We start from the raw sequence: 16,232 nt of genomic DNA on the forward strand, positions 1-16,232 counted from the left end.
TTTCATGTGAATTCCTGTGATGTGTTAGTATTAATCATATTTTTCTGGTTTTTCGTATTTTCTGTCAAAGAAAAGACAATTGAATTTGTTTTAAGTAATAAAATAATAATATATTTTTCTTATACTTGTTTGGTGTTCTTTTATTTTTTCAAGCATGATCAAAATGAGTGTGATGAAACATTTTAAATAAAAAGTCGAAAAACTTCGACCCCGCCGGGAATCGAACCGACTTAAGGCGTTAAAGCCTAGTGTTCCCATTCGGGTACGTTTATCACAAGGTTAATTTTTCGGGCGGGAATTTATGCAACCCTCGGATGCGAGTACATAAAAAAATATTTCACGTTTGTAATCAAGGACAAAGTGTAATCCAAGCACCAGAGTAGTTGACACATGGGTAACCCGAGATAAGTTACCACTTGTTCTTGCTGTTTCTCACATACTGCTCGATTTCTTTCTTCACGTTCTCAACAGCCTCAGCATCTCCATACTGTTCCTCTAGTTTCAACCATTTCATGTAGAGAGGTTTCAATTTCTTCGGAGGCAACTTTTGAGTCACAGCTCTCTGTATGACCTGTGAGAAGAGGAAACAAAAATAAATGCACAATACCTATTTCAAGTTATTATTAGTGTTTTATTGAACTGTACTACTCACACAATACCTATTTCAAGTTATTATTAGTGTTTTATTGAACTGTACTACTTAATCAGAAAAAAAAGGCCTGGCAACCAAATGTCAGCCCAAAGCAATCACCCTGGTTAGGGCTGACTGAGAGGCTGACGAAAAACGCCGACCCCATCTGTACACTGGAAAAGGCGAAGAAAAAAGATTCCCTGCTATACCACAGTGCGATGGTATCCAAATGATTTTAACGGTGTTTCCTTTTAGGATTAGTTTATGGCATGCCACTTGAATATCATGTATTAATATGTTTCTACAGAATAACTGTTGCATAGATGAGATCAGATCAGAAAAAAAAGGCCTGGCAACCAAATGTCAGTCCAAAGCAATCACCCTGGTTAGGGCTGACTGAGAGGCTGACGAAAAACGCCGACCCCATCTGTACACTGGAAAAGGCGAAGAAAAAAGAAGGTAGCAAAATAATTGTGCTTTGTCCGGAACTTATTCTCCAAAATATGTGTCTCATTTACTTCCAAAGTACAACATTTATCTAAGATATTTTACAGATATGAATTAATTACTTACCTGTCTACCGAGATCCACTCGGTCTGATTTAACCAGCATATCCACATACACCCCCCATACATCTACTCTAGCAGGATAAGAGGTCAGGGTGTGTTCTAGCAATGCTTGCGCCCTACTGGCATCTCCAAACTTGTTTTCTGCCAGGGCAAACCTGGATTGAAATGAATAAAACTGTATATTAATAGATTCATTTATAAAAATAATAAACGTCAATATCCAGCCTAGTTAGCTTGGAAGTTAGTAGCCTGCCTTCCAAGTGCTAGCTTGGAAGTTAGTGGCCTGCCTTCCAAGTGCTAGCTTGGAAGTTAGTGACCTGCCTTCCAAGTGCTAGGTCGCGAGCTAGGTTCCGTCCGGGGCGAACTTTACCCTAAATAGATGAGGTTCGTTCTCGAAACGGTTGGTCGCGAGCTAGGTTCCGTCCGGGGCGAACTTTACCCTAAATAGATGAGGTTCGTTCTCGAAACGGTTGACCTGCCTTCCAAGTGCTAGCTTGGAAGTTAGTGGCCTGCCTTTTAAGTGCTAGGTCGCGAGCTAGGTTCCGTCCGGGGCGAACTTTACCCTAAATAGATGAGGTTCGTTCTCGAAACGGTTGGCTTTCTTTAATCCCGTGTTTTTACTCATGAATGTTGATACAACTGTAATCTTGTTAAGTTTAAAGCATGATCACACAATTCACGTCTTAGAATACTTGAGATTCCATTATATTCAATATTATTTATTTAGAGCTAAATTGCCTACCTGGTTATCAAGGTGACATGAACAGCCGGGGGCAAATTGTTCAAACCTCGCTGTAATATGTGACGTGCCGTGTCTTTCTGTCCCAGCCTCAACAGTAGAGTCGCACATTGCAGGTAGATGTTCACACTGGAGTGAGCTACCTGGTTATCAAGGTGACATGAACAGCCGGGGGCAAATTGTTCAAACCACGCTGTAATATGTGACGTGCCGTGTCTTTCTGTCCCAGCCTCAACAGTAGAGTCGCACATTGCAGGTAGATGTTCACACTGGAGTGAGTTTGACCGGCTTTCTTCAATAGTAACTTGACGGTGGATTCCAAGTCACGAATCTGAAAATAACACACGAACTATAAGATGACAATTTCCAGTGGTTATGTATCCTGCTTCCGCCCAACTATGCAACATTTATGCTACAAAGTTAGTTAGATACCAATTTCCAGTGGTTATGTATCCTGCTTCCGCCCAACTATGCAACATTTATGCTACAAAGTTAGTTGTTCCTAAACCCACCTTATTTCACTGAAATTTGAAATTAAGGAGCGCGGCAGCGCTAGGTCGCGAGTTCGATTCCCACCTGGGAAGAACTTTACCTTAAAATAGATAAAATTCGTTCTCAAAACGGCTGGATTTCTCAGTCCTTTTCTCTTCGCTTCCGGGAAGGTGAGGCCTCAGAAGTTACAGCTGCCTCTATCAAACGTTACAAGAAGATTTTCTTCACTGAAACTTGAAATTAAGGAGCGCGGCAGCGCTAGGTCGCGAGTTCGATTCCCACCTGGGAAGAACTTTATCTTCAACAGCCTCTTGATCTCGGGAAGTTACTTTACAACTAACTGTAATTAAACTCACATGAAGGGTCACAAGACATGAAAATGTACCTGATCCACTCGACCCCTAAAATAGATAAAATAGATAGATAAAATTCGTTCTCAAAACTAAGATGACAATTTCCAGTGGTTATGTATCCTGCTTCCGCCCAACTATGCAACATTTATGCTACAAAGTTAGTTGTTCCAAAACCCACCTTACTTCACTGAAATTTGAAATTAAGGAGCGCGGCAGCGCTAGGTCGCGAGTTCGATTCCCACCTGGGAAGAACTTTATCTTAAAATAGATAAAATTCGTTCTCAAAACGGCTGGATTTCTCAGCCCTTTTCTCTTCGCTTCTGGGAAGGTGAGGCCTCAGAAGTTACAGCTGCCTCTATCAAACTTCATTTTTTTTTAACTCTGAAATAAAAATTCTACCTGTGCACTAGCAGCGTATATCTCCATCATATTCATATACACTTTGGTCTCATCATTACAGCGTACAGCTTCATGCAGACACTCTTGCAAACTCTCCTTGGTTCCATACAGATGTTCTAGATTGAGAAGGCTTGTCCATACGTTCAGACGATCCTCTTCGTTTCGAATGTTGATAACAGTGAGGGCACGTCTTGCGATAGATCTGGCCTTTTCTATCTCTGTAGCCTGAGGGAAGATAAATGATGACATTTTACAGGATGATATGTAAGACTCTAAAAATGGACAACACAAAAAAAAAGCAAACTTAACAATCTGGCTATGAACATGAACACCTATGAAGTCTTGGGAAGTTCATGCAAAATAACTTCAATTTACACAAAGTGTTTACATTTATTTTCGATTTTCTTTCCAATGTTTAAGTAAGAAAGGGGATTTTCTTTTACTTTCTATTATTTTCTTTGAGTAAATCTCAAAAATGATATGCCTATATAAGTTTGTTTTAATTTTTTCATCTGTTTTAAGGAACGAACCTGCAAGTGGTAGGCCATATATTTTACCCACAGTTCACTGTTGTGGAATATAAGTTTGTTTTAATTTTTTCATCTGTTTTAAGGAACGAACCTGCAAGTGGTAGGCCATATATTTTACCCACAGTTCACTGTTGTTTGGTTGACCCAGAAGCATTCTGTCAAAGCCATCTGGTGATACAGGTTCCCCATTCTGAAGCAATTCATCTTCTGCTTGACGAATCCTTGCCTCTTCTGCCTTGGCTGCAGCTAGTTTTTCAGCTTTTGTCAATTTAGGTTTTACTTTTTTGATTTCGACCTGAAAAATAGTAAAATGAATGGCTCAAAAGCTTGTCCAAAGTAAGAAATTGATGAGAGTCAAGCCTATGAGTCAAGGTTGAAGTTATAGGGATACTTGAGTTTACTTTTCTTTTGCTTTAGTTTTGCGGTTTTCTGTGATTCTTTGATTTTTTCAGAAGATACTTTGTACACCTTTGTTTTCCTACTTGCTAGTTTTCTCCCAAACCCTGACCAAATTCTACTGAATAAGTACTAAATGACTTTTAGGCATAGCTACCTAAAAAAAAGAAGACTATTTTTCCTTAACAAGGATAAATGATATTTTCAATATTAATACTTACTTCCTCTTCCTCATCCTCTGAGTCATCTTGATTTGGCTTCAAAAGATTCAAATCCTCCATTGCCATTCCCCATGTGAACCCTACTTGTGGTAGACTATCTGGAATGCTATTGCTTTGAGTTGTTGACTTTGCAAGCAATTCCTCTGACTGTTGTTCCTCAACATCCATTTCTTCATACTTTTGGTGGAACACATTGCTTGCAAAAGTCCGATTTTTCATTGCAGGATGTTCAACACTACTTTGTGTTTCTGTGTTGAGTTTACTTTTCTTTTTCTTTAGTTTTGCTTCAAGTTTTTCGGTTTTCTGTGATTCTTTGATTTTTTCAGAAGATACTTTGTTCACCTTTGTTTTCCTACTTGCTAGTTTTCTCCCACACCCTGACCAAATTCTACTGAATAAGTACTAAATGACTTTTAGGCATAGCTACCTAAAAAAAAAAGACTATTTTTCTTTAACAGGGATAAATGATATTTTCAATATTAATACTTACTTCCTCTTCCTCATCCTCTGAGTCATCTTGATTTGGCTTCAAAAGATTCCAAAGAGAGGAGGAAGACAGGATAGGAGAAAGTCAGCCGTTCCGAGAACAAATATCATCCCTTCTGGGTAAAATCCGCGCCAGGCGGGAATCGAACCAGCGACCTAGCGCTTACAAGGCAGATGCTCTACTGACTTTTCTTCTTCTCATTTCCTTCCCTCACTAGTACATAAATTAGGACCTTTGCCTAGCAAATGGGAGAAACTGGGTTTGAAGTGCTGTAGTAAAGGAACACAGTCTCATTCAAGCAGCATAAACATACATTGTGCATAATTTAAGTTCAATTTAACAAGTTTCTGCTGTAAGGGGTTTTTTAGAGGACTGATTTTTCACCCTTACTTGATATTAACGAGAGTTCTGTTTAACCATTTTCAGCTAACCCTGACCAAATTCTACTGAATAAGTACTAAAAGACTTTTAGGCATAGCCACCTAAAAAAAAGAAGACTATTTTTCCTTAACAGGGATAAATGATATTTTCAATATTAATACTTACTTCCTCTTCCTCATCCTCTGAGTCATCTTGATTTGGCTTCAAAAGATTCGAATTAGGACCTTTGCCTAGCAAATGGGAGAAAGTGGGTTTGAAGTGCTGTAGTAAAGGAACATAGTCTCATTCAAGCAGCATAAACATACATTATACATAATTTAAGTTCAATTTAACACTGAGGCAAGTTTCTGCTGTAAGGGGTTTTTTAGAGGACTGATTTTTCACCCTTACTTGATATTAACGAGAGTTCTGTTTAACCATTTTCAGCTATTGCAAGCATATACCAACTACAAGAACTGCAGTGTGGGACAACTTTCCCTGGTTACTTGTCTTCTACTATTTTTTGGCTCCTTGGCACGCGTTTTCACTTCAATCCATGAAACTGGAGACAACATCCTCATTTTAACCTATGTCTTGGCCTCACTAGCCAATGGTGTTATTCTATCGCAGTTCTATCTGTATTGGGATATGGACAAGAAGATCAAATGAAGTTTCGACCCATGGGGATGCCTACATATTAAATTATTACCACTGGGAAATGAGAAATGACTGAACAGCTCACACCTTCATACTAGTTCTATACAAAGTGATAGTTTGTACATGTTCATGATCAATGATCATGATGGTAGTCTATTCTGGAATAATTCAGGCTTATGTAGAGAAGAGAATTGTAGAACTCAACAAAAACGGCCCCATTAAATACGGACCCACAAAGTTTAACAATAAAATGTGTATGCCGAATTTCTTCCAAATCAGACTTACTTTTTGCAAGTTCTGGTGGAGCAGACAAACAAATGCAAAATTATCGAGTTGGAACTGAGTTTGCCGAATTTCTTCCAAATCAGACTTACTTTTTGCAAGTTCTGGTGGAGCAGACAAACAAATGCAAAATTATCGAGTTGGAACTGAGTACCCGATACAAAGGCATATTTTTTTTTCCTCTCATTTTTTATAAATAAAAAGTTTAGTTTGACTTACATAAGCTTAAATTACCTTAAACATTCCTTTCATTCATTCAAGAACTGAGTACCCGATACAAAGGCATATTTTTTTTCCTCTCATTTTTTATAAATAAAAAGTTTAGTTTGACTTACATAAGCTTAAATTACCTTAAACATTCCTTTCATTCATTCAACTTTTTTCTACAAGATAGACGTTCATAGTATTATTTTTCACTTCCATTATTTCTTATTTCTCACGCATCCCCATTCCTCCTCTATTGAGAGGAGATATAGTGTATTTTGACATACGATTTGATTCAAAAGTATTCCCCCTTTTCTGTAAAAGTGTAGATGGTTTTCGCGACCTTCAATGATATGGTCGCTATGTGCATCTATATGTCATAGCTACTCATTTTCCTCATGAGGCTGAGTGGGCCCCGCAACAGTCAGTCACGGAATCAATCATTTGCATGATACAAATTTCTTGACTCCACTGGGAATTGAACCCGGGCCTCCTGCATGCAAGGCGAGCACAGTGACCACTACGCCAAGGGAGATGACATGTACTTATATTTAATTGTAGTTCGTTTGTGTTGGGCAAATGGGTCTGTGATTCAAACACTCAGGAATCCATTCCATGGAGTAGATCCATACTTGAGCACTCCTGAGCTTCTTCGCAAGAGGATCAGGAGTGTTTGAAATGGGGGAGAGCCAATAACCATGTGTGAAGGCAGTGCAATAGTCCTAAACTAAAATGGACGTGGCACATCAGGAATCAGGAAGAGACCACCTTAACATAATAATAATAATAGGTCCATACTTAACAATCCATACTCATGAAAAACTTTATACTGTTTGTCCTTCAAAGAACTGAGAAATGGGCACCTCTCATTTTTTATAAATAAAAGGTTTAGTTTGACTTACATAAGCTTAAATTACCTTAAACATTCCTTTCATTCATTCAACTTTTTTCTACAAGATAGACGTTCATAGTATTATTTCTCACTTCCATTATTTCTTATTTCTCACGCATCCCCATTCCTCCTCTATTGAGAGGAGATATAGTGTATTTTGATGGCACATCAGGGATCAGGAAGAGATTGCCTTAACACAATAATAATAATAGGTCCATACTTAACAATCCATACTCATGAAAAACTTTATACTGTTTGTCCTTCAAAGAACTGAGAAATGGGCACATGGCACATCAGGGATCAGGAAGAGACTGCCTTAACACAATAATAATAATAATAATAATAATAGGTCCATACTTAACAATCCATACTCATGAAAAACTTTATACTGTTTGTCCTTCAAAGAACTGAGAAATGGGCACAGACCCAGAGAGAACATAAATCTAGTTTGCACAGAAACTTAATTCTGTAATTCAGATTGAAGTATTTAAATTATTGGAACTTTTTTTTATTAATCTTTTTTTCCCCCCATTTATCTTTTGCAGATGAATGTCTGAAATCTTTGCTAAGTCGTGGTCTAGGACTTGGTATTGTTGCAGGATCTCTTCTTGGTAAGTAAAGGTAGTTGAGTAAGTACATATATGACAAACTTACTATAGGAACATTTAACCTGAGGGTATAGGTATCATGTAAGTCCCTATCAACCATGCACGAGAAAAGGTTAGAGTAGGTGATCAAGCCATGAAAGCCAAGTAAAGGAGAGAATTATAATATTCATCAACTACACATAATGGTACAAGAAAAAAAAGTATATTGACATCAATAGAACTAAACTGTATGTATGTATGTATGTTGCAAATGTCGGGATCTTTGACCATTAGGCCATTTTTCCTCTCGCATCCCAATATTTCCCTACAATGTCATTGCTGGCTTCCAAGGCAGGACAGAAGTTTAGGTGTGAGGAGTTCATAGGGGCATTCAAGGAACATAAAGGACAGATAGGAGAGTCAGATAGGATATACTATGTTGTAATTATGTTTCCATCGAGTATTATTAATGTTATTATAAATATTTTACGAGACTTCAGTCTGGCTGGGGGACTTTAACCAGGGAGTAGAACAGCTTAGTCTGGCTGGGAAACTTTAAAAAGGGAGGATACCAGCCTGAAATTCCCCTTGTTAACGAAATAGCAAAGGTTGAGTGCGAAGGGCATCGATAAATTTTTATAGCCAAAATCAAATGTCATCCCAAAGCAATCATTCCAGGGCTGATTGAGAGACTGAAAGCTCCACTTACCTGAGCTTCCAAATTCTTCACCGTGGTGGCAGCAGCATCGTTTGTAGATCGTGCGTTGCTAGCTTCTTGTTTAAATCGGCTATATGTCACATCCACCTCTAACTGTTCTATCTTGTTCTGCAACTGTCGTACCTGTACGTTAATGACAAGTTTTTAATTAGTGATGTGGGAAATCCAATTATCAAAATAAATGATTGGTCCAAAGGTCGTTCCCCAATTAATTCGAATCGATAAATTCTATGACTTAACTTGGACTTGAACGGATGGAACTACCTACCTCCAGATCCGAAAACCACTGCGTTAATTACACACATTAGACATTACTGAGGTTTGTAATGGTCTCGAAAGTGTACGACCTATGATTTATTTATATTTTAAACCGATCTAAATCCGAGAACCGAGAAGGATAGACGTACATAGGGGGTACCGAGAAGTATATAGGGGGTAATAGAAAGTAAAAATCAGGCTTACCTGCGCGTCATGCATGCGCCGTAGCTCTGTCATGCGCGTTTCATGTCCTTTCTCCAGAGACTCCATAGCCTTAGCTGTCTGCACAATGAGGTCCTCCTTGTCACTTAACTCGGTCTTCAGGTTCTGGTGTTCCACCTGGGAGACGAGACATGAAAGGGTTAAAAAGAATAATAAATTAAAAACCTAAATTAAATAGGTAAGTACCTAAAAAAAAAAAAAAAAAATTTATGTATTTGGTTAGAGGGAGCTGTGACTGCTGAGGTCTTATCGTCCCGAAAGCGAAGAGAGAAGGAAGACAGGATAGGAGAAAGCCAGCTGCTCCGAGAACGAACAATATCTGTTTGGGCTAAAATCCGCACCGGGCGGGAATCGAACCCGCGACCTAGCGATTACAAGACAGACACGCCACCCTCCAAACGAACTAGGCTGGCGTTCCCGTGACTTTTATTTTATCAACTTGACGATTTTTCCTTCTTGAGGGTTTAGAAAACTCAAAGTAGCAAAGTACCTTTCCTAAAGTATCCCCTAGGTCTGTATTCATCCAAGCTAACAACCAACCTAACTAGACTATAATCATATTCACAGTTTCGTTATCCAAATTCACCTCTTCATATTGATACTTTAAAAAATCGTCGCCTTCTGTTGGATTCCAGATTCTTAGAAAAATTAATGTCTGGCAATGTGGATTGCAATCAATTGGTAAGTCTTGTATCCCTTGACTGTCATCGCAGATTAAGGAAAAGTAATCTACGTGAGCTCATGTCACACTAATTACAGCTATCACTCACCTCTTGATAGAATGGTCAGGAATGCCAATGACGGCGATTTTAATTTTAATTAAATTTAAGCACCTACTCTTTATGTGGGTGTTCTGGCGAGGCTGAAGACTTGGAACTTGGTTTTGTCTTCGTTTACAGACATTAAGTTTTCTGTGCAAAAAATAAATATGTACATAAAATAACTAAATATGTACATATTATAATGCACTATCAAGCCTAAAACAATTCATAAATAAGCACCATTTTATGAATCATTGTAAACAAAAGACAAAATAATATCTGAATGTCTGCTTTTAATCAAACAATGACTCATCAGAAGTCTATTTGATTTATATTAAAAAAAAAAATCCAATAGCCCACATATAATTGGGGGCAATAGAATACAATCCCTAGACTGAAAAGGGTACAAAGTCAAACTTATTCATATTAAAATCCACACACTAATCTTTCATACCTTTTCTGTTACAGTGAAACTTCCTCAGATTATCAAGATTTACACTGAGAAGAGTGCCAAAGGCATAAGTCCTTGGGGAGTACTCTGTGAACTGTTTGCTATCATTGCAAATGCTGCCTACAGTTTTGTCAACAGATTTCCATTTAGGTATTAATAATGTCATTTATCATAAAGTCTGAATAAGTTTATAATCATAAAAGCTCAGGTTGTCAGTTGACAAGATCACCCTAATTATGTAGGTATATTCTTCCTACTTGACTCATACCTAATTGGTGGATTCTGGTGTATACCATTGAACATCAGAAAATAATGGAAAATTTACTTGGTAGTTTGCCAATGTATGTGTGTGGCAACCATAAAGTCTGAATATGTTTATAATCATAAAAGCTCAGGTTGTCAGTTGACAAGACCACCCTAATTATGTAAGTATATTCCTACTTGATTCATATCTAATTGGTGGATTCTGGTGTATACCATTGAACATCAGAAAATAATGGAAAATTTACTTGGTAGTTTGCCAATGTATGTGTGTGGCAAATGTTTGTTCCTAATATCCTAATTATTTAATGTTGTGTTTCAGTGCCTGGGGGGATGCTATCTTCCTTCTCATACAAACAGCTGCTATTCTGGCACTTCAGTTGTCATAAAGTCTGAATAAGTTTATAATCATAAAAGCTCAGGTTGTCAGTTGACAAGACCACCCTAATTATGTAGGTATATTCTTCCTACTTGACTCATACCTAATTGGTGGATTCTGGTGTATGGTGTATACCATTGAACATCAGAAAATAATGGAAAATTTACTTGGTAGTTTGCCAATGTATGTGTGTGGCAAATGTTTGTTCCTAATTATTTAATGTTGTGTTTCAGTGCCTGGGGGGATGCTATCTTCCTTCTCATACAAACAGCTGCTATTCTGGCACTTCAGTTGACCTACAGTGTATCCACAGCAGCTGCATTAGGATTTGTTGCTCTCACTTCGATTGTGGTATATGTCTTGTCGAGTGGACTAGTGCCTCTGTCTGTACTCTGGTGTATGCAGGCAGCATGTATTCCACTCATGCTGTGTGGCAAGGTATGGGTTGCTTTGTAGGCTAGCCACTGAGGAATCTTTTTTTTTCCAAGAGGTTTAATAGAGGGAACTGTAACTGCTAGGGTCTTATTGTACCGAAATTAAAGAGAGGAGGAAGACAGGATAGGAGAAAGTCAGCCATTCTGATAACGAATATCATCGCTTCAGGGTAAAATCCGCCCCAGGCGGGAATCGAACCAGCGACCTAGCGCTTACAAGGCAGATGCTCTACTGACTTTTCTTCTTCTCATTTCCTTCCCTCACTAGTATTCAAATCCTCCATTGCCATTCCCCATGTGAACCCTACTTGTGGTAGACTATCTGGAATGCTATTGCTTTGAGTTGTTGACTTTGCAAGCAATTTCTCTGACTGCTGTTCCTCAACATCCATTTCTTCATACTTTTGGTGGAACACATTGCTTGCAAAAGTCCGATTTTTCATTGCAGGATGTTCAACACTACTTTGTGTTTCTGTGTTGAGTTTACTTTTCTTTTTCTTTAGTTTTGCTTCAAGTTTTTCGGTTTTCTGTGATTCTTTGATTTTTTCGGAAGATACTTTGTTCACCTTAGTGGGCTCTGCAACCTTTTTCTTGAATTTCTTAGGCTTGGTTGTTTTGCTAATGATCAACATCTTGATTTTATGTAATGTGGTTCATCCAGACCTGAAAAATAAAGAATGGAACACATCCCTTGGCCCTTGGTGTGCTTACAGCAAGATTTGTACATCAAGACAAAAACCAATTAAGAAACAATCTTTCAGATGTGTCTCTTGCTCACCTTCTACGTTTGTGTACTGAAGACATGAATGTCAATAGGTCTGTTTTTCATTCCTACGCCGCATCGATGTGGCGTTCACTCTGCGTCAGGAGTGGGGGTAAAAAGCGGAAATTCAACAAACATGACGACATCTAGTGGAGAAATTACGAAACATTTTTAAAGGATCTATGGGATAAATTAAAATGTGTGGGAGAGCCCGTATTTAAAAGGGATATATCATTGTTATCTAATAGAAATTGTTCTATTTTGTTACCCCAGGAGTCACAGTGGGGACTACCCCATAGGAAATGGTGGCCATTAATTTAAGAAACTATCTTTCAGATGTGTCTCTTGCTCACCTTCTACGTTTGTGTACTGAAGACATGAATATCAATATTCACAAACTTGTGTCAGCTGCAGTGTCCACAGAAATCACAATAATGTCATCTTCAGTAATCATATATTAAGTTTTCATAATAAATAATTATTATAATTTATACTTAATGATATACTGATGTTACACTTGTACCCCCCACCTGAGTTGAATTTTTACTTTTGCAGCCCGCCAACTCTCTACCTTGGTCTCTTGTGGCCCTTGGGTGCAGAAAGATTGGTTAACCCACATTTGAATTTGAATTTCGAGTTTTGAGAGAACTTTGAAAAATCGCGCCATTATAAATTCCAGTGTTGTCAAATGTATCAAGCTGTATTACCGTACGGTGTACGGTACTGCAAAGCCGTATTTCGTTATGTGACTTTTTTGAGATACAACATGGCTGAACCAAAGAGATAATATCATCTTCAACACTCTGGCTGCCAAAGTATATTCCATTGTGATTACCCACAGAAACCCATGTATTCTAACATTTCAACATGAAAACAACCCTGGGATATTATTACCAACCTTGCCTTCCCCAACTCGGTACATAACCACAACCTCAACATTAACTTACCAGAGAATATCAAATAAGTGCCTGCTGCCTGCACAGTTCAACTTCTCTAAACACTGGCAAAGTCAAATGTACCTGTTTTCTTCTTTGGTGATGTTTTCTTCTTTCTTCTGTTACTCTTGCTTTCTCCCACCCTTTAACAGTCTCTAAGGTTTTTGTCTTTTTGTTAATATTATAAAATAAAACAGATTTCAGAGTTATTTTATTAAATTTATTCACTCTTCAGCACACCCACATTTGAATTAGTGTTGGGAATAATCGATTATGATAATCGATTAATCGATTATTATTGATAATCGTAATCGTAATCGATTATAAAAAATAATTATTCACTCTTCAGCACAGCACATCCACATTTGAATTTGAATTTCGAGTTTTGAGAGAACTTTGAAAAATCGCGCCATTATAAATTCCAGTGTTGCCAAATGTATCAAGCTAAATTACCGTACGGTGTACGGTACTGTAAAGCCGTATTTCGTTATGTAACTTTTTTTGAGATACAACATGGCTGAACCAAAGAGATTTGAAATATCATCTTCAACACTCTGGCTGCCAAAGTATATTCCATTGTGATTAACCACAGAAACCCATATATGTATTCTAACATTTCAACATGAAAAACATATATGCTATATATATTTCACTCTAACACTAGGTTCACACTGCACGTTTTTTTTTTCTGCCCCGTTTTTTTACGGTGACAGATTTTATTTTTCAAGTGGCGCCATGCATTTAAATTGATGTTCACATTAACCAACGTTTTCTCCGACGGAAAAAAAAAAAACGTCGGACGGACGTTTGCACTGCCCTCTTCCGCACCAATAAATGATCAAAAGAACTCATGGACATGCGGAAATAATTAAAAAATTTCATGTCGTCCAATCTCAATTGACCCATTAACTTTTGATAAGCACCGGTGTGATATTTATCGATCTGATACAATTGGATGGACCCAAAATCTTCTTTCCTTCCTCTTTTTCGTCCGATTGTACCAATACATTATCATCAATGTATTTACGTTCATCCTTGATGACTGATGAATACTGAGTACTGACTGACTACGGAAATTTTTTTTTTTGTTTCAAGTGGTACCTAATCAACCGAACGGGACGTTTTTTTCCCGTCTAGTGTGAGCAGTGGCCTATGTGGCAGCAAGTGTGGACGTCCAAAGCGGAATCTCTTTCGTGTTCACCCATGTTGAATGTAAAAAAAAAGTCACAATAAAATACGGCCCAAGTGTATTACCGTACGGTGTGTGTGCAACACTGCATATGCTATTACCTCTGTGCAGAAGTTGCTGTGTTATCATCGAACACATGGCTAGGTTCTCACTTAACCAACGTTTTCTGTCCGACGGAAAAAAAAAAAAACGTCGGACGGACGTTTGCACTGCCCTCTTCCGCACCAATAAATGATCAAAAGAACTCATGGACTTGCGGAAATAATTAAAAAATTTCATGTCGTCCAATCTCAATTGACCCATTAACTTTTGATAAGCACCGGTGTGATATTTATCGATCTGATACAATTGGATGGACCCAAAATCTTCTTTCCTTCCTCTTTTTCGTCCGATTGTACCAATACATTATCATCAATGTATTTACGTTCATCCTTGATGACTGATGAATACTGAGTACTGAACACATGGCTAGGTTCTCACTGAAAAATGTTTTGATTTGTGGAAAACTCGGAATTTTTAATTTTTTACCAAGACGCCGGAGCTACCGCTTGTGTTTCGTGTTTTGAGTTCGTTTTTCCTGAAAGTTAATTTTTCTATTGATCGGAAGAGTTCAGTTAAAAGAGATTACAATTTATTAATACCTACTTATAAGAAAATAAAATAAAACAATTCTCAAACCTCGTTTTAGTGCTAAGTTCCTATGGCTTCAAACGGAGATGACTGGGGCAACAGAAACAAGCGAATAAAATCTGATGGAGGTCCCCATTCAAAGGTAAGCTGAATTTCACAGGACTCAACATTTCTAACTGTCCAAAATGTAACTAAGTCTGCTCACAGGTAAAATTCACATGCTTTTAAAGGTCATACAATGAAATGCTCTATAAATGTAAGAACTGTCCTATGCTCGATTGAGAATCAATAATTACTTAGTAAGTACCTAGTTTCTTAAAGAAATGGCACTTGTTGATACTCCAATCTTACAATATGGTTTTATCAAGTCTGCTTACAGGTAAAATTCACATGCTTTGAAAGGTCATACAATGAAATGCTCTATAAATGTAAGAACTGTCCTATGCTTGATTGAGAATCAATAATTACTTAGTAAGTACCTAGTTTCTTAAAGAAATGGCACTTGTTGATACTCCAATCTTACAATATGGTTTTATTTATTTAGCTTTTAGTTTGGGAATAACATTTGAGCAGGTAAGATGCTATGAAATTTAAATGATAATTTTGTACATAAAACAATCTTCTGTTACCAAAATCAAGCTAGATTTTAGCAAGGCCCAAAAGAACCACAACCAAAGAACAAAGACCAATCAGTTTATTCTTATAATGAGTTAAGGGCAATTTTACATCATTACAAGTAGCTACCTTTTTTTTTCTTTTTCATGATAGACAATTACTTACTTTCCGGGTCCAGAAAAACCAAAGTCAATGTCCAATATCGTGCCAGTGTGTTTGCTGTCTTGCTTGTGGTGTCATTGGCTGCTATTAGATCTTGTTGTGTACAGGGAATTATAATGCCAATACTCTACTTATCTACAAAAGTTTTAACAAATTTCAAACACCATGTCCATTGCTAAAATAATGTTTGAAAGCTAACCATATCACTGATTATTACATGGGCTGTTTGATAAGTTTGTGGACTCGGATACTTCCTCTTGGTACAAAGTCCAAATTTAGGTGCCACTGCAAAGTATGCCTTTGATTCACAGCTATTGATTGATGATGAGTTTGATAAAACTTTTAACAAATTTCAAACACCATGTCCATTGCTAAAATAATGTTTGAAAGCGAACCATATCACTGATTATTACATGGGCTGTTTGATAAGTTTGTGGACTCAGATACTTCCTCTTGGTACAAAGTCCAAATTTAGGTGCCACTGCAAAGTATGCCTTTGATTCACAGCTATTGATTGATGATGAGTTTGATAGGCTTTTTATAATGGATAATTCTGAGGTGTGGGCAAATGATTGTTTTTCATTTTTTCAAGAACAAATTGGGAATCAAAATAAAAACCCCATTAGATTCAAATTTTGATACCGGATGTAGTCAA

The 16,232-nt window shown here is 37.5% G+C and overlaps 2 protein-coding genes and 1 long non-coding RNA gene across 12 annotated transcripts in view; 2 read left to right on the forward strand and 1 right to left on the reverse strand.

Annotated features, from left to right (window-relative positions):
• Positions 1-15,767, reverse strand: LOC103516431 (protein RRP5 homolog). Of its 4 annotated transcripts, none has more exons than XM_026828638.1 (9): positions 15,581-15,767; positions 11,581-11,946; positions 4,331-4,403; positions 3,805-4,008; positions 3,184-3,408; positions 2,202-2,270; positions 1,943-2,061; positions 1,205-1,355; positions 1-571 (listed from the first exon to the last, which is right to left on the reverse strand). In XM_026828638.1, exons 2-9 carry the CDS (start codon positions 11,913-11,915, stop codon positions 410-412), a joined length of 1,338 nt encoding a protein of 445 aa, XP_026684439.1. In that variant the 5' UTR covers positions 11,916-11,946; positions 15,581-15,767; the 3' UTR covers positions 1-409. The 4 variants fall into 4 exon arrangements, with proteins under 4 accessions (XP_026684439.1, XP_026684435.1, XP_017302591.1 ...); XM_026828634.1 differs by lacking the exon at positions 15,581-15,767 and adding an exon at positions 13,066-13,228; XM_017447102.2 differs by lacking the exon at positions 15,581-15,767 and adding an exon at positions 12,994-13,228.
• On the forward strand, positions 5,843-7,373 carry LOC113470354. Its single transcript, XR_003393432.1, has 2 exons — positions 5,843-6,319; positions 7,207-7,373. It is a non-coding gene; the product is annotated as an uncharacterized LOC113470354 (long non-coding RNA).
• Positions 14,677-16,232, forward strand: part of LOC103516281 (heterogeneous nuclear ribonucleoprotein L) — a 117,261-nt gene continuing 115,705 nt past the window's right edge. For 3 of the 7 annotated variants that reach the window (XM_026828645.1, XM_026828680.1, XM_026828659.1), the window contains exon 1: positions 14,679-14,942. The gene's annotated coding sequence lies outside the window, so the exon portion shown is untranslated. Of the gene's footprint in view, positions 14,943-16,232 lie in introns of all 7 variants that reach the window. The other 4 variants (XM_026828668.1, XM_026828683.1, XM_026828673.1 and 1 more) reach the window with 2 other exon arrangements.

Source organism: Diaphorina citri, unplaced genomic scaffold, assembly GCF_000475195.1.
Source record: "Diaphorina citri unplaced genomic scaffold, Diaci psyllid genome assembly version 1.1 scaffold52, whole genome shotgun sequence".
Classification (NCBI taxonomy): Eukaryota; Metazoa; Arthropoda; class Insecta; order Hemiptera; family Psyllidae; genus Diaphorina; species Diaphorina citri.

What these genes read in the sequence shown, in the direction of transcription:
- LOC103516431 (XM_026828638.1), bottom strand. Translation starts at nt 11,915, where the DNA reads ATGTTGATCATTAGCAAAACAACCAAGCCTAAGAAATTCAAGAAAAAG. An exon ending in TATACGCTGCTAGTGCACAG is followed by an intron (nt 2,271 to 3,183) that starts GTAGAATTTTTA and finishes TGTTATTTTCAG; the next exon opens with ATTCGTGACTTGGAATCCAC. An exon ending in AAACTCACTCCAGTGTGAAC is followed by an intron (nt 2,062 to 2,201) that starts ATCTACCTGCAA and finishes TCCAGTGTGAAC; the next exon opens with ATCTACCTGCAATGTGCGAC.